The 27,296-nt window shown below is 42.9% G+C and overlaps 1 protein-coding gene across 13 annotated transcripts in view; it reads left to right on the plus strand.

The window, feature by feature from the left end:
• The window catches only part of FRMD4A (FERM domain containing 4A), a 614,972-nt gene that overhangs the window by 534,762 nt on the left and 52,914 nt on the right, over positions 1-27,296 (plus strand). For all 13 annotated transcript variants that reach the window (XM_053257645.1, XM_053257644.1, XM_053257646.1 and 10 more), the window contains 3 exons: positions 4,087-4,163; positions 12,415-12,553; positions 23,839-23,980. In XM_053257645.1, the coding sequence (XP_053113620.1) occupies positions 4,087-4,163; positions 12,415-12,553; positions 23,839-23,980 (358 nt within the window). The remainder of the gene's footprint in view (positions 1-4,086; positions 4,164-12,414; positions 12,554-23,838; positions 23,981-27,296) is intronic.

Raw genomic sequence — 27,296 nt, forward strand, 5'->3', positions numbered from 1 at the left:
GAACAATGGGTATACTCAAAACACCCCATTGTTCCCCATGTGTAGCTGCTAGGGAAACCAAAGTGGGCTGGTTGGTAGGGCATGATGGGTGCTACCTCCCACTCAACCCACAAAAGAAATGGGTAAGTGGGCAATTTTAAACAAATTTGTAACCTTTCCCCAAACCCCTATGGGAGCAGTGTTCACATGTTTTTTGATGTCCACTCAATTTTAGATCCCGCTCAGTTTGAATCAGGAAGGCCTCATTCTGAATGCACAAACACACACACTGCCTTGATACTGCCGCCCAAAACAAAACTCATTTCTCATGCAGATGAAAAAAAAATAGAGACAACACTGTATGGGAGGTTTGGGGAAAAGTTAAAAATGTGTTTGAAATCACTCACTTGCCCATTTCTTTTGTGGGTTGGACGGTAGGTAGCAGCTTCCATGCCCAGCCCACTTTGGTTTCCCTAGCAGCTACCCATGGGGAACAATGGGGTGTTTTGAGTTTCCCCATTGTTCCCTATGGCTGAAACACTCAAAACATTTCAAGTTTGTTCCATCAAAACAGCTGGGGTTGACTGCTGTTTCAACAAAACATTTTGCCAACTGTGTTTTGTTTCAAGCTCGAAACAAAACATAACATCCATTTTGTGCACATCCCTAAGTCACATAGTTCTGCCAAGTAATGCCACTTTGGTTTTGCACTGAGCATTTTGCCACAATGAAAGGAGAGGTGTTTTGTTGTTGCTTTAAGATAACAGGAAACTGTCCTCTCTCTATTTCAGGGATGCTGGATTTCAAAACATGCCAGATGTTTGCATTGTGGAAGTTTCCTTCTTGCATGCAGAAGTGGGGCTTGGGGGAAGGGAATGGAGGAAAGAGAAAGTGTCGAGCATACTACCTTGTTACCCTTGAGCATTCAGATACCCTCCCTCCAGATAAAACACCAGATGCTTGAAATAGCTGCTAAGGATTGTTTCAGTTTCAGCACAACAAAAGCTGCTAAACTACCCCTGTGCTCTGCAGTCACCCACATGGTCAGCTGAAGCTGGCAGGAAACAAAAACCTCCACTGTACTAGGCTATCATTACCAAGACTCTCTTCTCCCCAGTCTGCTCCCTGTGGAAACATTAGACGCTTCACCAAAGAATGAGACAGAACTAGATCTACATGGTTGAAGGCATGCATTTTCCTATGACTGAAGTAAATGGCAACTCCCTCCCCACCATGAAATGAACATAGAAATCTTAGAGAAGGGGATGTAATGGTCAGAGCATGTACATATTGTCAGGGATTAATCAATGGCAAGAGATAAAGGAATCCAAAAGAAGAGGGCCACATGGCAGTTTCCCATAGTTTTCAGTTCATTTATTTGAGGCACTGTTGGACATGTGGGAAACTCTATGCTCCATTGTTTTTACTGGGAAGCTGTGTGTATTTCATACACTTGGAACTCTGGGATTCAGCTCATCCCACAGTTAGAATGCAAGAGTGTAAGGCTGGCCTTGGTGGATGAGGCCAGAGTCCATCTAGTCCAGCATTCCACTGCAATAACGCCAACCAGGTGCCTCTGAGAACTCACAAGTAGGGCACAAAGGTGGCAGCCTTCCCTTATAGTTTGTCCCAAATGCCTGGTATTCAGTGGAACACTAACTCTGTACATGGAGCTTTAGTGATTGTGGCCAATAGCCATTGATCAACCTATCTTCACATTAATTTGTCTAGTCTTTTAAAAACACCTAAGCTGGTGGCTATCATCAGATGTTGTGCTAGTCTGTTGCTCAAGCTAATTAGTATTCAGTGAACAGTACATTCTTCTGCTGTTTTACATGAGCCTACTTACTGCAAATCCACTTCATTGTGTGATCCAGATTTCTAGACTTATGAGAGACAAGTTAACGTCCAAATTAACTTACTGAATAGCACTACTCAGGAGTTGCTCTAAAGAACGACTTAATTTCAGTAGGACTTCTTTGGAGGAATTTAGTCAGGATGACAGCTACTATATTTAGCACATGGTAGGTTGTGCTGCTTGATATCCTGCATTGTGCATGCATTGCAAAAGAAACTGTTGACAGCACTGTTCACCTGTTGGGGAGAGATACTAGCCCAGCATATACTTTTAAATAATTTTAATAAGTCCCATGAATTTCAGTTTTCTTAGTGCTCCTATTTGGTAGCAAATTACTTATTTCGGTTCCCCATAAGAATCAGAGTTAACACATGTGTAACAAGTGGAGACACAATTTGTACAATTCTTGTTCTCAAAAAGGGAGAAGGGATTGTGCAAATCCAGTATTTGCATATATGTGCCTTTTCATGGAGCGTTTATACCACATAATACTTTAGATCAGGTGTTCCCAACCTGTGGTCTTCCAGATGTTGCTGAACTACAACTCCCATCATCCCCAGTCACTGGCTAGGGGTTATGGGGTTGTAGTTTAGCAACATCTGGAGGATCACAGGTTGGGAACCCCTTTTTGCCAGATGGTGGTAGAGGTTGTGGAAACTGAGAAGCTGCATTGCTACTGCTTTCAATTGCTCTTTCCTCCTACAAGGTCCTCTGGGAGGAAGTCCACTTATTATTTTTTTATTTTATTTTATTTTATTTTATTTTATTTTATTTTATTTTATTTAACACTTACTTACTGTTGTGGGAAGTGGAAGTGGAAGGAGGAGTTGCTGCTATGGACTCCGTGGTCGCATCAGCTCTTCTGCTTTCTGCCCTCTGAGGGTGAGAGCTGCTGTTGCCACTGCTGCCAGTTCCCTCCCAGTTGGGAGTCTGAGGTGGGGAGGAGCTGCCACAGTGTCTCCAGCTCCTCCCTCCTCCACCCTTTGTTGGGGAGGAAGGTGGAAGGAGGAGCCCCTCATGCCCACTGCGCCTCAGTTCCTCACCTGACTCCCATCAAGGTAAAACTGCCACTTCTCAGGGGGCACAGTGTGCTCACCGCAGGGACAGAGGTCCCCCACAGACCTGGAGGTTTCTCAGACAGCAGGCTTTACCGCAAGTTCAAATTTGCCCCCCAAACCCAACATAAATTGAGCTCAGTTCCAATATGCAGAGGAAAACCTGAATCGTGTAAGGAGTGCTCTCTGATATGTTGCATGGACTTCAGGGTAGATCCAGCCGAATTGTGAACGCACACCCACCCTCCAAAGTAAAGTCACCATCTGGGAAAGTTCCCGGCTAAATGTCTGAACGAAGCTCAAGACTCTGCAGACTAACATTTTAAATGGCTTGAATATACGACCAGCTTTTAAAACAGGTATTCCTTGTACACAAGAGGAAATAACAGTAAAAAGAAGAAGTGGCACATTGCTACAATGTGCTTGCAAACAAACAGTCCACACACAGTGTTGTCCTGAGATATAAGGGCGGCTCGAATGCTTCTAATTGCTCAAACATTCTCCCTGTGTGTGTGGAGTGAGGTGGGCTGGCGGGGCGGAGGGAACAGCTTCACAAGCCCATATTGTTATCTCATGTTGCCTGGAATGAATTAGGGTCACAAGAGCCTCCGCCCTCAGCAGTGACTTTCAACATTTCAGAGCTACGGCCAGGGGCTCTCGTGCACATTCGTTGGCAGGAAGTCCAGTCCCTGTGGGAGAAAGGGGAATTTGAAATTTCATTTCAGCACCCTTGAGGGGAGAAAGCTTCAGTTCAGCACTTCTATGAGCTTCTCCCCTTCCTTTTTCTTTTTCTGCTGAGAGACTTGGAGTCTTGCAAGGGAGTGCGTGTGGATTTGCAGAGGCAAGGAAAACGAACAAAGGGAAACAACTTCTTGGAAGGAACCTGTTTTGTTCCTTAAGGGGGGTGGGGAAGATAAAGTGGCAGGGAACTCCACATTCCAAGCTCCCCGCCTCTCTGCGGCTTATTCTCGAGGTGTTGCCTTCCCTTTCTCTCCCCTCCCTGCATTCAAGTCTCCTCGCCGGAATAGCGGGGCGACTGTTACGTTTGCCAGTAGCGACGAGCACAGGAATCAGCGAGTTTGATAAGGAAAGGAAACCAGCCAGCTGCAGGAGTTGAAAGAAGGACAAGAGGCGCCTGCCGTAAAGTCTGACTCTCAATCAACTTGGTGTTGTTGTTGTTTTTAATTTATGTAGATCTTCCAATGGAGACAACTAGAGAATCTTTACTTCAGAGAGAAAAAATTTTCTGTAGAAGTGCATGACCCCCGCAGGTAAGAGTCAAGACAGCAATATTTCATTCCATGTGTGTTTAACTTCTGGACAGCATAATTTAATGTGATAAATTCTGCTGTATATGGACAGGAAATCTGGGTTTTCAAGCCTTCTAACAGCGAATTTGTTTGTACCATTGATCTTCACATGAAGATAATTTTGTCTCCCTTTTCAAAGTGACTTGAAATCCTCTTAAAAGCACCACAGTATTGTTAGGTATCTGTTTCTTTTTAGCCGTCCTGGAACTTTATGGAACAAATATAAATAGATATGTTACCTCTCAACAACTTAAGATTTTGAACTCTTTATGTTTACCATTGTAAATCTAGACTAGAGTAACTCTTCTGAAGCCAGTTACAGGTCTAACAGTGTGATATCCAAATGTTTCTTTATTGTGTTCTGTTTATTTAGAGAGTAAATTGAAAGGGAGAATATAAAGCAAATACGAACTTGACCCTTGTTATTGCTCTAAGCTATATTCTGCTGGATGTTTTTCTTTTTTAATATTCTGTTTTATCTGTGTCAGTTTTATTTACTGGCTCTAATTTTAATGTTTTTGTGTTGGACACTAACTTTGAATTAAAAATACAAAAGGTAACAGTTTTAGGTCAGCTATACTTATGTGTGTTACATTGAGATTTGTTCATCAAAATACTAATTTTGGCCTCTGTCCACCAGGAAGTTTTCATATGCATGCCCCATTGAAATTAATGTGAGTAATGCAAGAGCACCATTGTTCTTGGTTGTGCTGTTGCACTGTTCCTATACATTTTAATGAGGCTTGCACAAGAGAAGTTCCTGGTGGATTGTGCTCCTTGCAGTGAGTGAGGCTTAATAGAAAAACTAGTAATCATGATCTGCATTTATTGTTGAGGATACATGTTACTGATCTTAGCAAGATCATCTTGCTAAGGCCTTTGGAAGCAAGCCACAAATATTTGTTAAATGCAACAAATATTTCCATTTTCAGCTACGTTGTAGAACATGTAGAGCTTTGATTGACTCACTCCATATATAAACTAATTTAGAGCCAAATCCTATGCATGCTTCCTCAGAAGTAATGCCCATTGTCTTCTCTAGCAAATGTGCTTTGGATTGTAATATTATTATTATTATCATCATCACCATCATCATCATCCATTTGCACACAGTCTACTGGATGTTATTGACTGGTCAGGCCCTTTTCAAGGGTCTAGAATAACTGAAGAAAAATTAAAGATAGCGTCGTAGTATTCATGCTGTCCTGAGTAGTGCATTATTATTATTATTATTATTATTATTATTATTATAATTATATCCTGCTCTTTCTCAAAGGAGCCCAGAGCAATGTACACAATTATTATTTTTATTCTCACAACAACCCTGTGAAGTAGGTTAGGCAGTAAGTTAAGTGCCTGACCCAGAGTCACCCAGTGAGTTTCATGGCTGAATGGGGATTTGAACTCAGGTCTCCCCAGTCCTAGACCACAGCATGCACGGAACCACTCGGGGTGGTTCAATTTGAGTTTGAATTGAACTTGAACCGAATCACCTGGTCCACAAGCCCATTTGTTAGAACCAGCCGGCCATTTGATTCTTGCACTAGAACCAGGTTGAATCAGTTCAGCCTGATTCTGCATGCTTGCAAAGGGGAATCCAGTAAGGATTCCCCTTTACAAGCAAAAGGGGAAACCCTATGGGGTTGAAAAGGGAGGGCAGATGTGGGAGGTCACTTTACGCGACATGGTGGTGATGCACCAGTGATGGATCGCTAGGCCCAGCCAGCATCCCCCCCCCCATCAGCGCAGGAGTACCAGCGGGGCCTAGAGAAGCCGCCACCAGCCCGCTGCCAAGGAACTGTGTCACCACTGTGGTGCATAAGGTGACCTCCCACCTGCCTGCCCTTTTCAACCCCATAGGGCTCCACCCTTTTGCTTGTAAAGGGGAATCCTTACTGGATTCCCCTTTGCAAGTATGCAGCACCAGTCAAACCGGCCCCGGCTCGTCCTAGGACTGGCCCCCATTTTTGGAAGGCTGGTTTGAACTCAAACTGGTCAAACAAAGCCAGTTTGAATTGAACCCAGTTCAATTTGAACCAGTTTTGCACATCCCTAATTATGATTTAAATTACATACATTATGTGTATAAGGAACATTATTAGTACTAAATACTTTTTCCCCATTCATTGCAATAAAGATTTCATTATGTAGCTTAAAAGCTTGCATGCAATCTCCTCTATGGGAGAAGAGTTGGTCTTGTGGTAAAGTGTGCCGTCGAGCTGGTGTCGACTCCTGGCGACCACAGAACCCTGTAGTTGTCTTTGGTGGAATACAGGAGGGATTTACCATTGCCATCTCCCGCGGAGTATGAGATGATGCTTTCAGCATCTTTCTATATCACTGCTGCCCAATCTAGGTGTTTCCCATTGTCTGGGAAACATACCAACAGCGATTTGAACCAGCGACCTCTGGCTTGCTAGTCAAGTCATTTCTCTGCTGCGCCATTAGGATGAATTGTCCCCTTTGCTAAGCAGGGTCTACTCTGATTTGCATTTGAATGGAAGACTGCATATGAGTACTATAAGTTATTTGCCTTAGGGGGTGGGGCCTCTCTGGGAATAGCATCTGCATGCTTGCATGCAGAAGGTTCCATGTTTCCTCCCTGGCATCTCCAGATAGGGCCAAGAGAGACTCTTACCTGCAACTTTGGAGAAGCCACTGCCAATCTGTGTAGATAATACTGATCTAGATGGACCAATGGTCTGACTCAGTATAAGGTAGCTTACTGCTACTACTATTATTTATATATCGTTTTTCAACAAAAATTCCCAAACCAGTTTACATAGAGAAATAAAAATAAATAAAATAGCTCACTGTCCCTTCATATGTTCCTTATTGATACGATCACCAACAAGGTGATCCAATAAAAAAGAAATTATCCTGATGAGGAAGAATTCTGTGTAACTAAAAAGCTTCGATGCTCTTACTAACTGAAATACAGCAGCAATGCTGCACAAGCCCAGAAAATTGGAGATTATGGAGAACATGGCATTTGGTAAAGAATTTATCTTCTCAGGGGTCTCAGCTTTCATTTTAAATCCCTTACATCCTGTAAATTCCCGTGTGCATTTAGGAAATTCGGATTCGACCTGATCCAAACTTGACAATATCAGATTCAGATTCTATGGGCTCTGGTAATATTGGATCAGAATCAGAAAACAAATTTCAACTTAAACTGGGATTTTCCCCCATAGTAGTTAATGGGGAAATAAAAGAAAATCACCCCAAAAATCACCAGTTGGTCCTAGAGCCTTGAAATGTGCCACACATATGGGAAAGGAGATCAGGGCCCCCTATAGTGAATTCAAAGAGAATTGGTTAATAGCCTGATTTTTGGTGAATTGGGGGGGGGGATTAAAATGGCTAGAATTTAGAAATAGTGAGATCTGGCATGAAACAAACCAAAACTTTATAACAAGTTTTGGATCTGAAGCCCCTCCTTGGACCATCATTCTACAACCCATGTAGAGGGAAAAGGACATTCCTTTGATTATATATTAATTTTTTCCTTCCCCATTATAGGAACAGGCCGACCTTTTAAGAGAGATTAAAAGGACTCTGCACCTTTTAATCCTTAATGGCTAGAAGGGAAAGTGAGAGATTCTTTCTAACCACAAAATCAGAAACATTCAAACGAATTTAACGCTTACTGACTGTGCTTCTGCAATGGGAAAGACAAAAATTAATATAAAAATGAAAGGACTGTTCTTGTTCCTCCACATGGGGGTGGAAGTCCTAGGGAGGGCTTCAGATAAGAAGTCAGAGCAGTCCCATAAGGACACTTTTCCACTGGTCAGCTTGCTTCTTGGAAACAATGGAAGTAGTGCTGTGTGACTGCCTGGAAGTGGTTTTAAATCATTCCGCAGTCGCCTCAGTAGCTGCTCATCATGTTGGCCAGCTTTTGTGAGGGGACATTTGCATGTAAGAATTGACAATCAGAGGAAGCATCTTTGTAACATGTAGTTCTGGCCAGAAAAATCAGGACTGCTGTACATTGGTGAAGCAATCACAAAACTGTGAAATTACAGAGAAGCTATTCCCACAACCAGGAGAGATCGGGCTAAGGGTGCCTAGCCCAATCTCTTCTGGTCGTCTGCTGCCACAGGAGCTGCACAGCTCCCAGCAGCAAACTACCAAAACTCCTCCTCCCCTTAAACGAGGTAAGCAGAGCGAGCACTCTGCTACAGTGAGGGAAATAAGTATTTGATCCCCTGCTGATTTTGTCCGTTTGCCCTCTGACACAGAAATGACCAGGCTATAATTGGAATGGTAGGGTTATTGTAGCTGTGAGAGACAGAATAACAACAAACAAACCCTCAAAAGCCCAGTGCCCAAAAGTCAGCGATGGATTTGCATTGTAGTGAGGGAAATAAGTATTCGATCCCTTCACAAAAGATGTCTTAGTACTTAGTGGCAAAACCCTTGTTGGCAATCACAGAGGTCAGACGTTTCTTGTAGTTGGCCACCAGGTTTGCACACAACCCAGGAGGGATGTTGTCCCACTCCTCTTTGCAGATCCTCTCCAAGTCAGAAAGGTTTCGAGGCTGATGTTTGGCAAGCCGAACCTTCAGCTCCCTCCACAGATTTTCTATGGGATTAAGGTCTGGAGACTGGCTGGGCCTCTCCAGGACCTTCATGTGCTTCTTCTTGAGCCACTCCTTTGTTGCCTTGGCTGTGTGTTTTGGGTCATTGTCATGCTGGAATACCCATCCACGACCCATTCTCAATGCTCTGGCTGAGGGAAGGAGGTGCTCACCCAAGATCTGACGGCACATGGTCCCGTCCATCGTCCCTTCGATGCGGTGAAGGTGTCCTGTCCCCTTAGCAGAAAAACACCCCCAAAGCATGTGTCCACCTCCATGTTTGACGGTGGGATGGTGTTCTTGGGCTCATAGGCAGCATTCCTCCTCCTCCACACACGGCGAGTTGAGTTGATGCCAAAGAGCTCGATTTTGGTCTCATCTGACCACAACACTTTCACCCAGTTCTCCTCTGGATCATTCAGATGTGCATTGGCAAACTGCAGGCAGGCCTGTACATGTGCTGCCTTGAGCAGGGGGACCTTGCGGGCACTGCAAGATTTCAGTCCTTCACGGTGTAGTGTGTTACCAATTGTTTTCTTGGTGACTATGGTTCCAGCTGCCCTGAGATCATTGACAAGTTCCCCCCGTGTAGTTCTGGGCTGCTTTGTCACCGTTCTCATCATTGCAGCTCCACGAGGTGAGATCTTGCATGGAGCCCCAGACCGAGGGAGATTGACAGTTGTTTTGTGTTTCTTCCATTTGCGAGTTATTGTGCCAAATGTAGTCACCTTCTCACCAAGCTGCTTGGCGATAGTCTTGTAGCCCAGTCCAGCCTTGTGCAGGTCTACAACCTTGTCCCTGACATCCTTTGACAGCTCTTTGGTCTTGGGCATGGTGGTGAGTTTGGAAGCTGAGTGATTGCTTGCTTCTATGGACAGGTGTCTTTTATACAGGTACTGTATCAAGCTGGGATTAGGAGCACTCCCTTACAGAGGGTGTTCCTCATCTCAGCTCGTTACCTGCATATAGTGAATAGACACCTGGGAGCCTGAAATCTTGCTGGTTGATAGGGGATCGAATTTGCATTGTAGTGAGGGATTTCCCTCACTACAATGCAAATCCATCGCTGACTTTTGGGCACTGGGCTTTTGAGGGTTTGTTTGTTGTCATTCTGTCTCTCACAGCTACAATAAACCTACCATTCCAATTATAGCCTGGTCATTTCTGTGTCAGAGGGCAAACGGACAAAATCAGCAGGGGATCAAATACTTATTTCCCTCAGTGTAAACCCATTTAGTTGATCGTGTGCTGCCGCAGCGCAGCTCCATGGCACAGCAACACATGAGAAGGCCTCCGCCGGGAGGCTAAAACAAGCCTCTCGGCCCCGGGGCATCTCTCCGGAATGCCCCGCACACTCGCACGGAGCATCCTGGAACTCCAGATCCCCGCAGCCCCCTCAGACTCCATGACGGAGCCGGTTGTTGTGCGGGTGGCCAATCCAGCTGCTCTGGGCAGGATTGTCTGCAGGGAGAGCGGGCTAAGCCCTCTCTCCTTGCAGACCCAACAGAAGCTCTTCTCATGGATCGCGAGAAGAGCTTCAGCGATTACATGCAACATTTCAACATAGTTCCAAGATGATGTGGATTATTTGCTCCCCTCCATATATTTGACTGCTAGATTAATCTTGTCTTTCATATATGTCTGTATGGATACCCTGATGAAAACTTTCTCAAAAGAAGTGCTGAAAAACCACTATATGACTGCCACTGTCTTCTTTCCATCTCAACTGAGCAATTCATCTTTTAAAAAATCATCCCACTTGGCTGGGAGCCTAGAATCTTAAATATGTTCCCTCTGGATCCAGGTTTCCTAGTTGGCAGTTTGAACATGGATAACGTTTTAAAGAAGTTCATTAGATTTAAACATAAGACAATATACATTGTCTGTGCTATCTGGTTCATATTCAACAGAATGCTATTTTGTGCCATTAAAAAGCAATTCAGAAACAAACATTTTGTACAGTGGTGTGGTTTGTCAAAACAAAATAGGGAGTATGGATTCTGTATTAGGCTGATAGAATGCTAGCTAATCCATTCCATTCTAAGTATGTTGTAGCATAGGGCTCTGGATCCTGATTTGGTGTAAATATCTAAAGGTGCCCACTATAGAGACCATGCTCAATCTGCTTCCTGCACTTACTACCCATGAAGCTGAACTTCAAATTTAACTGAAATTTTAGTGTCTGTGCACTGTCACACTTCTGGTGTCTTTGGTACTCTTTTCCCTTAATAGGCACAGGGAGTGAAGTTGAAATCATCCATATACAACAGTTGTCATCCTGCTATGAAAAAGCCAAGTCTAGTTGGCATTTTCATTGTTTGATCAGGTGCAGGGAATCCCCCTATGTTACAGCAGTTTTACTGGCTTCATTTCAACATCACTTTAGCCATCTACTTTTTCTTGATTGCGGAAACGTTCCTTATCTGAAAAGAAACCAAAAGTGTGATAATTGTAATTGTGTATAGATACTAAAATTTCAGTTAAATTTGAAGTTCAGCTACTTGGGTAACAAAACAGCCTAAGGTCCAACCTTTCCATACTGCATGAAACTACTTTCTATGTGACTCTCTCACCTGCTGTGAAGAATTTCCCTGTTAGCTCCAGCTACCACCATGAGCAGATTGGACTGACATAGAAACTCTACTCACCAAGGAGATAAACTACATGGAGTGCAGCACTATATGTAGAGGCTGTTATACATTGGCTGTTGAATAATGACATTTTATTATTTTTATTTTTAATCACATTTCTGCAGTAAAGTGCCCTATGCAGTGTACAGAACATCAATAAAATTGATATAAAATACCAGTTATAAACATAGTAGAAGCAATGAGCAAATATAGCAACAATTAATTTAAAACAAGGCCATTTGATAACTGGCACCATCTAAGAGTTGACACGGACTTGACAGCACTTAATCAATCAATCAATCAATCAATCAATCAATCAATCAATAAAAGCCTAGTAAGCAGCAAAGAGTCTCAGCCGGCTGCAGCAAGCATAGGAGGAGGGCAAAAATAAAGGGAGCAGGAGGTTCCATGTGTGAGCACTGCAAGATATTCCTCTCAAGGGATGAAGCTGCTCTGGGAAGAGCAGAAGCTTTCAAGTTCTCTCCCTGGCTTCTCCAAGATAGGGCTGAGAGAGATTCCTGCCTGCAACCTTGGAGAAGCTGCTGCCAGTCTGTGAAGACAATACTGAGCTAGATAGACCAATGGTCTGACTCAGTATATGGCAGCCTTCTATGTTTCTATGAAAATGATGGCTTGCTCTTGTGCAACTGCATTTGAGTAGGTTGTGCAGCTTGTGTGACTATAGCTTTACTGGGCTGATGTTCCCTTGTGTACAGTATGTCATCCAGAGTTTTAAATTATTGCAATGTCCTTCTAAACATGCTCTGCACAATGGTTTATGCTTGAATTTCATACTTGCATTATTGAGAAGAGCTAGCTTAATTGGATATAGTCATTCCTGATTTGTTATATTGTTTTCAGTAGTTCAGTTGATGAAATCACTTATTGTTTCTTATTTTTCCCTTAGTGTGTCTTGTGCAAAATCATAAAATAACTAGATTGTATGTTTGTTCCTTTTTTGGACATTGCAAATCAATTGTTCTTTTCCTGCTCTTCTAGGGCATCTGTGACTAGAAGGACTTTTGGACACAGTGGCATCGCTGTACACACATGGTATGCCTGTCCTGCCTTGATAAAGTCCATCTGGGCTATGGCCATTAGCCAGCATCAGTTCTACTTGGACAGAAAGCAAAGTAAGGTGAGAATCTTAAGAAAGAGGGAAAGAAAAAGAACAACCCTGAATACTGCCTACTTACAGTCCATCTTCTGATCCTACAGCCTCAATGTTCATTTTCCCTGTTGATATTGTTAAGGCTAATGGCTGTATAACAGTACAGTTTGACTTGACTTGACTATTTAGTTACAAAAGGCAAGTTTTCAACAGCAGCAGTGGATTCTCAAGGGGAAAACTCGCTCTCTCCACAGATATTTTTCTTAATAATTTCATCCAGCTCCTCTGAAGGATTAGCTTTATTACTTTAGGAGCGGTGGTTTATTCCAGTTCTAGGCAGTTACCAAAGCAGAATATCAAAGTGCTATTTGATTTGTTTTAGCCAGCTACACTTAGACTAAACTGCAGTTGCCCAAGATTGTATGTAATGGGAAAATGTGGATTAGTCAAAAATCAAAGCAGAAACTTTCACTCTCTTTCACTCAAAAGAGAAGAGGTAGGGAATGAAAGCACGCCAGCCCAAGGCTTGCTGTGACTCCTTCACAATAATCCAAACCTTGATTGAACTTTAAATGATCATCTGAACCAGACCCTAGAGCAATGATCTTCATTATTTTTCAAGCTTCGGAGGAGCTGTGGCCAAAAAAATAATTCAGTGTGAGAGCCCTTTTCCACTGTGCTGACCTCCACATAGTACTGTGCTTTTCTCAGGGCTGGGAGACCCTTTAAGAGAGATGAAGCCCTCTGTTAAGAGCTCTATGGGAAAAGCACTGGGAAAGTCTACACTTCTGAACACTCCATGCAGACCTTCAAAGATAGTGCAAAGGATCAAGAGGGCTCTATTTCCTTTAAAGGAGCCACCCCTGGCTGCTGCACTTCGCAATGAGAATGATCGTCTCCATATATATTTATATATATAAATGATTCCCTAAATGCCTGATGCATACAAAGGAAAAGTCATTATAATGTGGAAATAGGCCAATTCCAAGGGAAAATATTCCTATTTCTATTACTCATTCCTAGGGTCAGTTCCTTTTTAGAGAACTTCCCTGGAATCAAGGTTGTTACCTTTTAACCTAGGCAGTTTACACAGTCCAGCTATTTATAGCTGAGGGAAATCAGAACTCTATCAAGAGATTTATTATGGTCAAATATGAGTGCTGTTTATGTTATTATTTATATAATACTTATTTTATTTTAGTTATTAAACACACAGTTGGAAAACAGATCACTGATGTCTAATGATCATTATAACCTTTTATTGCCCTACATAGTTGTTTCAGAGATTATACACATACTAATATTATGCATTCAAGTCAAAACATCTTTTTATGCTTGACTTTGCTGCTTTTGGAAGCTTGTTTTCACAAACATGTATTTTTGAAAATGACGACAGATAGAAGTTTGTTTGGATGTGCAATTCTGGCTCCATATAAAGCTCCATCCAGAATAAATTATTTACTTATTCAGGACAAAGTCCAAAATTAAAAATTAAGAACAGGTGGCAACAACCCTACCAGAATCTATTTGACTTGATAGGCTTTCAAAATAAAATTACTTTGAAAATAATTCCCATCAAGTAGGTCTCTCTCCTACAAAAGCGGGACTGAAATAATTGCTTTCAAATATTTCAGAAGTGAGGGAAGAATGAAATGGTCATGGTGGATTTGTAGTGAGATACATATGGTCCAGGCTTTCATCAGAAATTCTGCTATTACAAATCTGTCCTTGGCCTGAAATGGTCTAAATGCAATCAGTTGTTGAGTGGAGTCCAGTTTCAAAAGCCTTCCAGATATATCATAAAGCACCAGTGATCTCATTGGCACTAGAAGGGCATTGGGTCAATCAACATAGAAAGGAAATTCCTTTCCCCTCTTGTAGTGCTGCTTCATCAGAGTTTAAATTTATTATTGAAATTGGGTCTGGTTACCTGGATTCTTATGTTTGATGCTAGTGCCTAGTAATTTGAATATTTTTTCAGCCTTCTGTATGAGGTCTGTTTTTTTATAAACTTGTTGAAGACTTCTAGAAAATTGAAATATGTATTTCTAGCCCTGGTTAAGACCAATGAAACTGATAGACAATAACAAATTGATAGACCTTGAGCCAGTGTGGTGGTGTGGTTAGAGTGCTGGACTAGGACCAGGGAGACCCAAGTTCAAATCCCCATTCAGCCATGATACTAGCTGGGTGACTTTGGGCCAGTCACTTCTCTCTCAGCCCAACCTACTTCACAGGGTTGTTGTAAGGAGTAAACCTAAGTATGTAGTACTCTGGGCTCTTTGGAGGAAGAGTGGGATATAAATGTAAATAATAATTATAATAATTATAATAATTATTATTATTATTGATAGTTGCCCTTCAGACTTCATTGCCATTGGGCTCAAGGACCACAGGGGAACCAAGGCAACTCCCCATCCTTTCATTGTTATCACATTGTCAATCCTGCTAACATAAATAGATCGGTATAACACACCTGAACCTTGGTAACTACTAGCATCCTGATGGTCTGCTGAGACTATTTAGCAAACCTCCTAGAAAGTCTAGGCAGACTTTGTCTCAGAAGCCCTGGAATTCTCCAGAATTCTACACTCTAGCTTTATTCTTTTGGGCTTCAGGATGGCACTGTTTTTGTGGGATGGCTTGTGTTGCCCTGTGTGAAGCAAGTTGATATTGCAGCATAAAGTCCATGCCACAGTAGGAAAAACAGTATGCTGATGGAATCACTCTGGAGGGGGGTCCCTTGTGTCACACTAAAGTAAAGTCCTTTATTTTGCTTTTCCCCTTCCCACAATGAATAGCAACAATTGATTATTGTTGTCTTAAAATTGTCCTGTGGTTTTGCATGGGGAAGAGTAGTTGCATGGATGAACTGAATCTTAGAGTGCTCAGTGTAACTCTTATGCCCAATGAAGCTACTTGGAGACTTCTGACATGTTCATTTCATTTTGTAACATAGCCCTTTGGGGTGTGAGAGGGGCCCAAATGGATATTAACTGCTTATCTGAATTCAGCCTCTTTGTTTATCTGTGTTGCTTCTGGACAAGGGATATTAGGATCCTGCATTATTATTATTTTATTTATATACCCCCACTTTCTTCCAAAAATTGGAACTCAAGGCAATGTACAATAAAAAGAAGGCAGTTAAAACTGCAATCACAATTTTAAAAATACAAAAACCATAACCAGCTTCTTAAAACCAACAATATGCTAATCAGTCACTGGCAGGGAAGAATACCCACAGCAGACCAAAATACCTAACTACAAATATTTCAGGTTAAAAAATGATAAATAGAACTGCAGAGCCTTAACCTACATGCAAAAGGGTGGTGGCCTCATAGCTCCAGACAGTCTTGGAGGAAACTGATTATCTTGACCCATTTCAAACTGGCTTTCAGGCTGGCTATGGGGTGGAGACTGCCTTGGTCAGCCTGATGGATGATCTCTAATTGGGAATTGACATAGGAAGTGTGACTCTGTTGGTCCTTTTGGATCTCTCAGAGGCTTTTGATACTATCAACCATAGTATGCTTCTGGAGCGTCTGAGGGGGTTGGGAGTGGGGGGCACTGTTTTGCAGTGGTTCCACTCCTACCCCTTGGGCAGGTTCCAGATGGTGTCTCTTGGAGACTGCTATTCTTCAAAATCTGAACTTTTGTATGGTGTCCCTCAGGGCTCCATACTGTCTCCGATGTTGTTTAACATCTACATGAAACCGCTGGGAGAGATCATCAGGAGATTTGGTGCAGGGTGTTATCAGTATGCTGATGACACCCAAATCTATTTCTCCATGTCAGCATCATCAGGAGAGGGCATAACCTCCCTAAATGCCTGCCTGGAGTTGGTGATGGGCTGGATGAGGGATAACAAACTGAGACTGAATCCAGATAAGACTGAGGTACTCATTGTATGTGGTCAAAACTCAAGAGAATTTTGATCTGCCTGTTCTGGATGGAGTCATGCTTCCCCAGAAGGAACAGGGATGCAGTCTAGGAGTGCTTCTGGATCCAAGCCTAGTGTCCCAGGTTGAGGCAGTGGCCAGAGGTGCCTTCTATCAGCTTTGGCTGATACGCCAGCTGCATCCGTTTCTTGAGATGAATGACTTCAAAACAGTGGTACATTTGCTGGTAACCTCCAGACTGGATTACTGTAATGTGCTTTATGTGGGGCTGCCCTTGTTTGCAGTCTGGAAACTACAGTTGGTCCAGAATGCGGCAGCCAGGTTGGTCTCTGGGTCATCTCGGGGGGACCATATTACTCCCGTACTGAAGGAGTTACACTGGCTGCTGATATGTTTCCGGGCAGAATACAAGGTGTTGGTTATAACCTATAAAGCCCTAAACAGCTTGGGCCTTGGGTATTTAAGAGAACGTCTTCTTCGTTACGAACCCCACCGCCCATTGAGATCATCTGGAGAGGTCTGTCTGCATTCGCCACCAACTCATTTGGTGGCCATTCAGGGAAGGGCCTCCTCCACTGTTGCCCCGAGGCTTTGGAATGAGCTCCCTAATGAAATAAGAGCCTCCCCATCTCTGACAGCTTTTAAGAAGTCTTTAAAGACGCACCTGTTCACCCAGGCTTTTAATTAATATTGTTTTAATGGGTTTTAATGTTGTAACCTGGTTTTCAGGGTTTTTAAATTGTTCTGATTGTTTAATTGCTGTTTTATGATGTTTTAATTGTTAATTATTGTTGTAGTACACTGTTTTATAATTTCTATTTTAATCGTTAACTGATTTTAATGGTTTTGTTTTAATGTAAACCACCCTGAGCCTTTCTGGAAGGGCGGCATAAAAATTGAATGAATGAATGAATGAATGAATGAATGAATAAATAAATAAGAACAAAGTGGGGGCCTAGCAAACCTCAAGGGACAGATATAGGCGCTGCCACTAAGAAGACCCTCTGTGCAGTGTTCCCTCTAACAGGGATTCTCAGATGTTGTTGACTACAACTCCCAGAATCCCCAGCTGCAATAGCTTTTGCTTGGGGATTATGAGAGTTGTAGTCAACAACATCTGGGAATCCCTGTTAGAGGGAGCACTGTCCCTGTCATGGGTCACACTAAGTCGTGCCTCAGAGAAGCGTGGGGCTTGGAGCAAGGACTCCCCGGAAGATCTCAATGACTGGTATATACAGGGTATATACGGGGTTCACATGCTCCTGGGAAAATCCCCAGCTGCCACATTCTAGACTGACTGTAGCTTCTGTACACTTTTCAAGCGCAGCCCCACATAGAGCATTTTACAGAATCAAGCCTCAATCTGACCAAGGCATAGGTGATCATGGCCAGAACTGCTGTATCTAGATAATGATACAATCGGCACACAACTTGAAGCTGAGCATGGGTGCTCCTGCCACAGCTGCCACATTCTTATGCAGGAGAAAAACAGGCTCCAGAAAATCCCCAGGCTGTGAATCTGATCCTTCAGAAAAGGCAATCCCATCCAGAACAGCTAATTCACTTAAACCCAGGTCTGCTTTCCTGCTAACCAGAAGGAACTGGTTATAAGACCAGAAAGTCTTGTCTCATTTTGATTTCAGTGCGTTAGTCCATATCCAGTCTATCACTGCACCAAGGTAAATAGTTCAAGACTCCTACATCTTCCTTGGCATTGGTGTGGAGAGGTAGAGCTGGGTGTCGTCTATGTATTTATTTATCTATTTATTTTATTTAGCACATTTCTATACAGGCCCAAATAAAAAATATCTGGGTGGTATACAGTTTAAACCCCAACAATAATAAAAACATTAACACAATTAAATCAATTTAAAATATAGATTAAAAACTCTAAAACTTTAAACTTTAACATTACAAATAAAAAGCCTGAATAAACAGGCATGTTTTCAGATTTTTCTTTGAAACCTTCAGAGAAGGGGAGGCTCTAATTTTGTGGCGGTTGGATTTAATTAGGTGTGTATATCAAAATACTTTACTTAGAGTTAAGTACAACCTTAGAGAACACTTTTTGGAATGTGTGCCTACAAAAAGTTAGGTCAAACAGGGATGTGTTCTGGCTGCACTTTTATTTAAACTTTATGTTAATTATCTTGTTGAATGATTACAGGGGTAAGACTTCTACTCTCCTAAGATTGCCAATAGACATTTATTGTCTTTCTTGTATGCTGATGATCTTGCAATTTGATCTAGAATGGTTATAGGACTAAGAGTTTTGAACTCCCTTGTTCTTTGGTGTTCTGAAACAAGCTATCTATTAATTACCTCAAATCAAATGTATTGGTCTTTGCAAAATGACCTTAAAAACATGGTTGGATTGTTAATGGTATAGTGCTTGAACAGATTAATACTTATAGATATCCGGGTGTAGTTTTTCATTCATCTGGGTGTTGAATGGCCCATGCTAAATATGTGACTCGGAACCCACAGTGGAGCATAATGGTAATTAAGAGTTTTTTTCAAAGCAATGGAGCTTATTATATTCCCGCAGCTCTGAAAGTCTTTGAAGCAAAAGCTCTCTCTCAATTATAATATGGAGCTCAACTTGGATTATATTCTAATCCCTCCCTATTGGAAGTAGTTCGAGTTTCTGAAGGAAATTCTTCAGGTCCTAAAGTGTGTCCCAAATGTGATTCTTAGGATAGAGGTAGGAGTGCTAAAGGTAGAATCTAAGATTTGGTTTACCTTATTCAGCTACTGGCTAAAACTCAAGTATGTCCCGGTTGGATTAATTCCTTTACCATTAACTGATTCCATCCATTCTTCATGGTTTCTGTCATCCTCTTGAGTCTAAATATATCTTATGACCTTTCAATGGGATCACTTTTGGCAATTGGCTTTGAGAGAGCCAAGGGATCCATCAAACTAAGAATAAGTGATGTTGACCATCAGAATGATGTCGCTTTAGGCCCCAGACACTATAATTAAGTGTCTGTAAGATTAAATTGTACATTGAAGCCAGCAGCTTATATTTTTATAATTTAACAACTCCCAGTCATATAAGAACCTATACCTTAGCAAGGTGTTAATTTTGTTAGGGAGCGCGTTCCAAAGTCCCAGGGCAACCCTAGAAAAAACCTGGTTTTGAGTCACCACTCACCAAGCCAGTGGCAACTCAACCTGAGATATCAGGGAGAGGTTTGGGCCCAGAAGTATTCCCAGAATATGTACCTGTTATTTCAGGGGGGATGTAACCCCATCCAAAATAGGCAGATCTAAACCACTTCTTATGTCCTGAACTCCCATAGTGAGTACCTCTGTCTTGTTTGTATTCAGCTTCAGTTTGTTCTCCCTCATCCAGCTCACTACTGGTTCCAGGCAGGGATTTAGGGAGGTTAAGCTAGTTCTTGATTAAGCTGATATGGAGAAATTGATTTGGGTGTCATAAGCATATTATTAACACCCTGTACAAAATCTCCTGATGATCTCTCCCAGTGGTTTCATGTAGATGTTAAAAAACAATGGAAATTGAATGAAGCCCTGAGGGACTCCATACAGTAGCTCATTCTTTGAAGAGCAACAATCTCTGGAATCTATCTGAGAGGTAGGAATGGAACCACTGCAAATCAGTGCAATCCACTCCAAACCCCATCAGGCAGTCCACAAGGATACCATGGTCAATAATATCAAAAGATGAAAGTTCCAAGAGGACCAATAGAGTCACAGTCCCCATGTTGATTCCCTAAATCATCCAACAGGCTGGCTAGTCTCCACCACATAGCCTGCCCAAAAGCCAGTTTGACATGAGTCCAGATAATCTGCTTCTTCCAAGACTGTCTGGAGTTGAGAAGCCACCACCCTCTGTCACCTTGCCCAACCATGGAAAGTTGGAAATAGGCCTATAATTACCCAATTCTGGGGGATCCAATGCAAGTTTCTTCAAAAGTGGTCTAACAATTTTCTCCATGAAACAAGGAGGCATCCTGCATTGATTCAGGTAGGTATTAATGATACTAACAACTCTCCAATAACCTCCTTGCTAGATTGTATAAGCCATGTATGGCAAGGGTCAAGAGAACAGGTGGTAAGGCGAACCTCTCCAAGCAGCTTGTCCAGGTCCTCGGGAGTCACAAACTGAAATGGATCCAATCTAACCATACAAGAGTTGTTGCTGGACACCTCCATAATAGATTTTGCAGTAACCATGGAATCCACTTTGGCCCAAATCCAAGATATTTTATCCAAACAAAAATCATTAGAAATATCACAGTGAGTAACCAGTGGTGCTAAGTTCCTATTCAAGGGAGGAAGAGCATGTACTAGTCCTCTCACAACCCTAGACAGCTCTGCTGGATGTGAGCTTGTGGATGTCCCGCCCCAGAAAGGTGGTAGTATTGAAAGCCATTAAGAGGTCCAGCAGAACCAACAGGGACTCCTTGTGTCCAGTTGCTAATGTAATTCATCAACAAAGGCAACCAAAGCAGTTTCCATCCCAAAGCTAGACTGGAAGCCAAATTGATATGGATTAAGATTCTCAGTCTCATCTAAAAACCTCTGGAGTTAAGTTGCCTGCAGCCACACATTACATTGTTATGTTAATACCAGCAAGGAAACATAAAAATGTAATGTGTGACTGTAGGCAACCTGCAGGCAATCAAAGGGAGCTAGTCTGATTGGCACTGATTTTACATCCACTGGACAGGATGGTACATGTTTTATCAACAGCTAAAGATGTCATTTAGATAAGGTACTTTAAAACAACAACACATATTTATATACCACTTTTCAACTAAAGTTTCCAAAGCAGTTTAAATAGAGAAATAATGAAATGAAATGGATCCCTGTCCCCAAAGGGCTCACAATCTAAAAAGAAACACAAGATAGACACCAGCGACAGTCACTGGAGGTGCTGTGCTGGGGGTGAGTAGGGCCAGTTATTCTCCCTCTGCTAAATAAATAGAATCACTGCATTAAAAAGGTGCCTCTTTGCCCAGTTAGCAGGGGTTTCTGGCTTATCAGGTTCTACACTAATTTCTCCCTTCAACTAGTTCACTTCAACCCCTCATGTTGGGATTGGAGACTACCTGTAGAAGCAAATATTTTACAGATAATTACCACTGATGAAGACATTCTAGTTGAAACATGTTTGGCAAGATTGATTAGAAATTGGAGAAATCAAGATTTTACACTTTATTTCTGAACCACAATGCAACATTGCTATTACTTTGGAACATAGGTTAACACTTCTTCCATTTGGGTGGCGGGGGTGTATTTTGGACATAAACTATTGTTTTCTATCTTCTCAGCTGGATCCATAGGCACAATGAAATTGTACTGATCATTTTTCATCTATTTTATGAGAGAGAGAGAGAGAGAGAGAGAGAGAGAGAGAGAGAGAGAGAGAGAGAGAGAGAATTCATATGGATTTATTATATACGACCTAGTCTGGATAATTTTCAACCATCCAGTTTTAATACTATGATATTAAAACATTAGTATATAGCAACTGGGTTCTTTTTTGATGTCTTGATATTGTTGAATCCAAACAGGCTTTTATCTTCTGCTGTTTAACAATGTGTATACCATCCCCTTCACACTTTACACACTTACACTTTGCAGTAGCAAACAATTTAGCAGATTCGCAGTTGCTAAGTGAGAAGTGGCTCATTTCCAGTGACCTGGTGGCTCAAACTACATCCCTCAGTCAATCCACACTTTAAAATATTTGAGCTTGATCCAGTCATCTTCCTTTGTGGCACCTTCTTCTGTTGTGATTAACATATTTTTAAACATTGTTTCCTGTGCTCGAGCCAAGCCTTTCCACAAACAACATGTTTATTGGTGTGGGGATTGGGGTAGAGACTGTGGTGAGAAAGTGCTGAGAGATACAGTGGAGAGGTGGATGTGAAGATGTCATGAGAGGAGGAGAGAGAGATATTGAGATTCTTCTATTGGTTGAGTAGCTAGGAGATGGGATGTGTGTACTGGAACTTCCCAGCCACCAATTGTCCTCAGGACTTCAGTCTCTTGTAATGCAGAATGCCATTTGCATTGGGCATTTTGCATTGTTGTTGTTGTTGATCTGACTAAATATTGAGCCTTGACACATGATCACTTTGGGTAGGGAAAGAGCCTGACCCAGGTTGGCATAGAACACATGAACAGCAGAGACGAGTGCTGTAGCACCTAGCCATAGGCATATGATTGGCGGCAGGGTGGCAGTAAAGCCCGTGAGTGGTAGTGGCCAGCCCCACCCAGTTCCAGCGGGACTTCCGGATATGACGCTACTCTACCTCTATGTCTCGCGCTACCAGCAACCTGGCAAAATCTCAGTGATGGCACCAGCCAGCCCCCAGTTTGCCCATAGGGCCCATGTGGCCACTGCTACCTGCCCAAGAACACTCTGGAAGCTTCAGTGCTCCTCAGTGGACCAGTGCTTCACCCTGACTCACACCCTCAGGTGCCAGCATCCACCACACCTGGTAGGGGTTAGGCAAACACTAGCCCCTCAAGGCCCCATGGGATAGGGGAACAGCATGCCATAAGCTGTAGGTGTAACCAAGGGTCCCAGATGGGGTCTCTCCACATCTGCCCCTTGCATGCATGCCAGCCCTGCACACTGTTGGCAGCCTTGCCAATTAAACTAGATGCCGCCATGGCTGGCACAGACTAATTATGCGCCCCTGATTGCTCTCCCCTTTCATTTCCAGGTCTTAACACTCACATCAATTTTGGAAGATGAATACAACTGAAGGAAGCCGAGGCTGGTGCGCAGCTGAGGGAGTCAGTCATGTGACCTGCCTCTGGGAGACCCCCAAGGCAGTGGGCCCCCAGACAACTGTCTCCCCTTGCCCTATTATAATTACACCCCTGTAGAGGTCAGACTCTCCCTCCATGGTTTGCACTTCTGCCTCATTATGGTGTCCAATTAGCTTTCCTGGTTCTGGGCACCTTCGAGGTGGAATGAGGGAGCAGCTGTTGCACTGTACAGCTGTTGCTGATTCCCCACTGCCACCCAGTAAATTTCCCCATTGGGCCCCAGCCTGGACAGCTTACTGGACAACAGCAGCAACAGGCATCCTCTTCCTTTCATATGAGAGTCATTTTTTGTTTCCCCATGCCCCCACTTTCTGACCCCTGTGTCAGGGTTCTGGGGCATCTGGAAAATAAAAAAAATGGCCCCCTATCTCAAAGGAGGAGGATGTCCACTCCTGGTAAGCTTGCCCATTGGCAAGGCTTATTGGGTGGTGATGGGCAGCAAAGACTTCAGAGGTCAGCTAGGTGGGCCCTTGGAGGGTACCAGGAGATGTACATTGTGTTTGTAGATAATGTAATGAAAGTCATGCTGCTTCAAGGATGGTAGCCCTACTTGATAGTCATTATAGCACAGACACAGATGTCTGCTTTCTTTTCCAGTCCAAAATTCATGCAGCAAGAAGCCTGAGTGAGATTGCAATTGACCTGACTGAAACTGGAACTCTGAAGACCTCCAAATTAGCCAACATGGGAAGCAAAGGAAAGATTATCAGTGGCAGCAGTGGGAGCCTTTTATCATCAGGTATGTTCTTTTGGGATGTAGAGTTGTTTCTTCAGTAAAAAGGAACTGAGGGTTGTTATAGCATTTACTGGATGACCATGTCTGAGCCAAGCATTTTGGATTTGTGCCATTGTTCACACTGTGCAAATCTCTGGATTACTTGCCACATCTGGGAAGCATTGGCTGTAGCTGTGAGATCTGAGAGCAGCCAGATTCTATAGCGTTGGGTTACAGTGTATGTAATTATAAAGGTGTGCTTCACCAAGGGATTGCAGACCTCTTTTACTATAGTCCAGTGTTCCTAAAAACCACCTTTAACCCCAATCTCCAACATGGAACTTGGTGGAGGGGAAGCCAGTGATACAAGTGATCTTTAGCTGCTGCTGCTGCTGCTCCTCAGCAAGCCTGCCTCTCTCTCTCTGCTTCCTGACTATCTTTATAGAAGCCTAAAAGCTGGGCACCCCTTGCAATGTCACACAATGAGGTTGTTCACATGACACAGACTGCTTGGGTAGAAGAGAGTTTACCCAAGCAATCCATGTTGTTTGGGCAACCGGGAGGCCTCCTGACCCAGCTGCTGCACACCCAGGTAGCCCAGATCCTCTACCTGGGCAAAAGATAAGAAAGGAGTGGAAAGAAATCTGTCCTACCTCACTTTCTGGTTGTTTGTAGCACGGGAGCTCTAGAAACAGCCACCAAGAGTGGCGGCCATAGAGTCTAGAGCGCAGTGCATTGTGAGATGTGAGAGGACTTCCTCCTCCTGATACCACTTCAGGCATACACCACCACAATGTTTGTGTGGACGCAAGAGCAGTGGAGCCCCAAAGAGGCTCTGATCATCTGGGGGAAGGTCGGTAGCATCCTGCCTTCCCCAAGCTCCCCCACCTCCACCATTTGGTCATATGAATGATCTCTTTGTCTTGAGGGATTGAACTTCCAGTTTTGACAAACCTGAAAAAGTATCTGTTCCTAGAACATCTGGGTTCACAAGTTAGTTCCAGGATGACTGATGACTTGCATGAACTGAATGGGTTGAGCCACAGCTGACCAGTCAGCTGACAAGGATACAAATCTGCGCCCCTGTCCAGATGCGCTCAAAGCGATGCGGCAACTATGCATCCAACCATCTTCTCCAAAAAGGAAGTTAGATGCAAGACAATAGTGGTCTGTTAAGAAAGATAGAAGTCATTGTTAGATGTAAGAAAAGAGCTGGCAGGGATGTCCATATTTCAATATGATTTCTTCAACAGAGCCAGTGTGGTGTAGCGATTAGTGTTGGAGGACTAGGACTGGGAAGACTTGAGTTCAAATCCCCATTCAGCCTTGAAACTCACTGGGTGACTCTGGACCAATCACTCAGCCTAACAGAGTTGTTGTGGAGTTAAACATAACCCTGTACTCACCTCAGGGGCGTAACAAGGCTGGAGTGGGCCCAGAGACAAATTTTTTAAATGGGCCCCTCGCTGATACACACACACACACACTTCACAATATATAGTCATGTGACTTGCCTCTGGGGGGCCCCTCGAGGTGTGGGGGCCCCCAGGCAGCCGCCTCCCCTTGCCTAATGGTAGTTATGCCCCTGACTCACCTCTGTGTCCCTCAGACAAAGAGCGGAGTATAAATGTAAAAATAAAATAAAAGCAAGTCTATTATTAGGCTGTGCACTGTGCCCTGTCTCAAAAAGGGAAGGGCAGTTGCAACAAACAGAGGTCTCGGGGTGGAAGGAAATAGATGAGACGAAAAAGAATATTTGGCTGCCACTGAAAACAACAAACCTGCATGGTGTTCTCTCCAAAACATGTAGGGAGTCATTGGCTGGGTGCGTTGGGTGCTCGGGACACATAAAATGGTGATGTTGTGCCAGATGTTTCCAATACTACACATTATAGAGAAGAAGTGTAGGAACCTGTGATGGGCTTGCGTCAGAAAACCTCATGCTTTCTGTCACATCTAGTTTTGCCTTCAGATTCTTGCATTTGATCTTCACCAATCAAGAAAGTTGAAAGGTCCAGTTCTCAACAAATTGTCTGGTAGCAACAAGTACCTTTTTTTTTTTTTTTTTTACACTGGTGATAATTACTGATCAAAGCTACTATAAACAAAAGGTGATCCTGTGACAGAGACATGTGCACACTTAGCTTAGGCTTTTCATTCTAACAGCAGTGTTACAATTATATCTGTACAAAAATGTTTAAATTGCAATATATAGATACAGGCAATAAAATCAGTACATTAGAAGTAATTTCTGATTTAACAGGCTGCTTTTATTGAGTGAAGCTATCAACTTATCCAATAAGTTCAATGTGGAATGCATAGGGGGTTGAGCAGAGCCAAAAGTGGAAGACAGTTTCTAATTCTGACTTTGTCTAATCCTTTGTCCTATCCACAAAATGGCAATTGTTGGATCTCTGAAGAGAATCCTGTGGGATAGAATTCTATGAGATTCACAAATGAAATATGTTCCACAAGTGCAAAGTATTATTATATCACAGGGGGGTCTCATATACATAAAATCCAAGTGTGGAAGACATTAATTTATGCAGCTTTGTGAAAAATCTACAATAATAGAAACGTGGTGTGGTATCGCCGTCTGCTTATGATTACGGACGGAAACATGTACACCAAGAACACACAGGCTCTCAAAAGGAATTTGTGTTAACCCTCTAGGATCAATCTCCAAGTTTCCTCTTAGCATTGTTTTTAAATCCATGCTGCTTTTACCTTGGAAAGGTTCCACAGAGGGTTAAACAGTATATAAATAGATGCACAGAGCTTCCATGGCTGTTTCTGGTGGAGTTCCCTTCTCTAGCATGTGAACAGAGATGTCTTTCTCCTCTTTGTGCTCTTAGGGGTACTGCAAACAGTCCAGTGTTTGTTCTCAGAATTACTTGTTGGAATAGCAGTAGCCATTAGCAGTAGAGTTTCTGGTTTGGTATTGAGCTATTGAGTGAGTGAATGTATGCCTGTTTTCTTATCCTTGTTTGTTTGGCTTCTTTCCCCTGAATGTTTAACTAAGATAAGCAAAACCCAGGAAATGCTTAGTGTGTCTTTCAGGAATTCCTGTGCTTGAGGGCAGCATTCCTGCATTTGTAAAAGTTGTTGCTGTTGTTTTATTCTTAGAATACATTGATTCTGCCTCTTTGGGCGGAACTAGATGCGATAGTAGCAGACCCATATCTTCAGATATAGGTTGCTGCACAAACCCTGTAAAGGGCAATTTCAGTTGGAGAAGTATGGGCAGCAGGGGGTACTCAACCCTTCCTCTGCCTGCCACCCTCCCCCACCCCTCGCACAATTCCTTCCCAAGAAGCCTCCAAGCCAAGATAGGTGAGTT

Source organism: Hemicordylus capensis, chromosome 5, assembly GCF_027244095.1.
Source record: "Hemicordylus capensis ecotype Gifberg chromosome 5, rHemCap1.1.pri, whole genome shotgun sequence".
NCBI lineage: Eukaryota > Metazoa > Chordata > Lepidosauria > Squamata > Cordylidae > Hemicordylus > Hemicordylus capensis.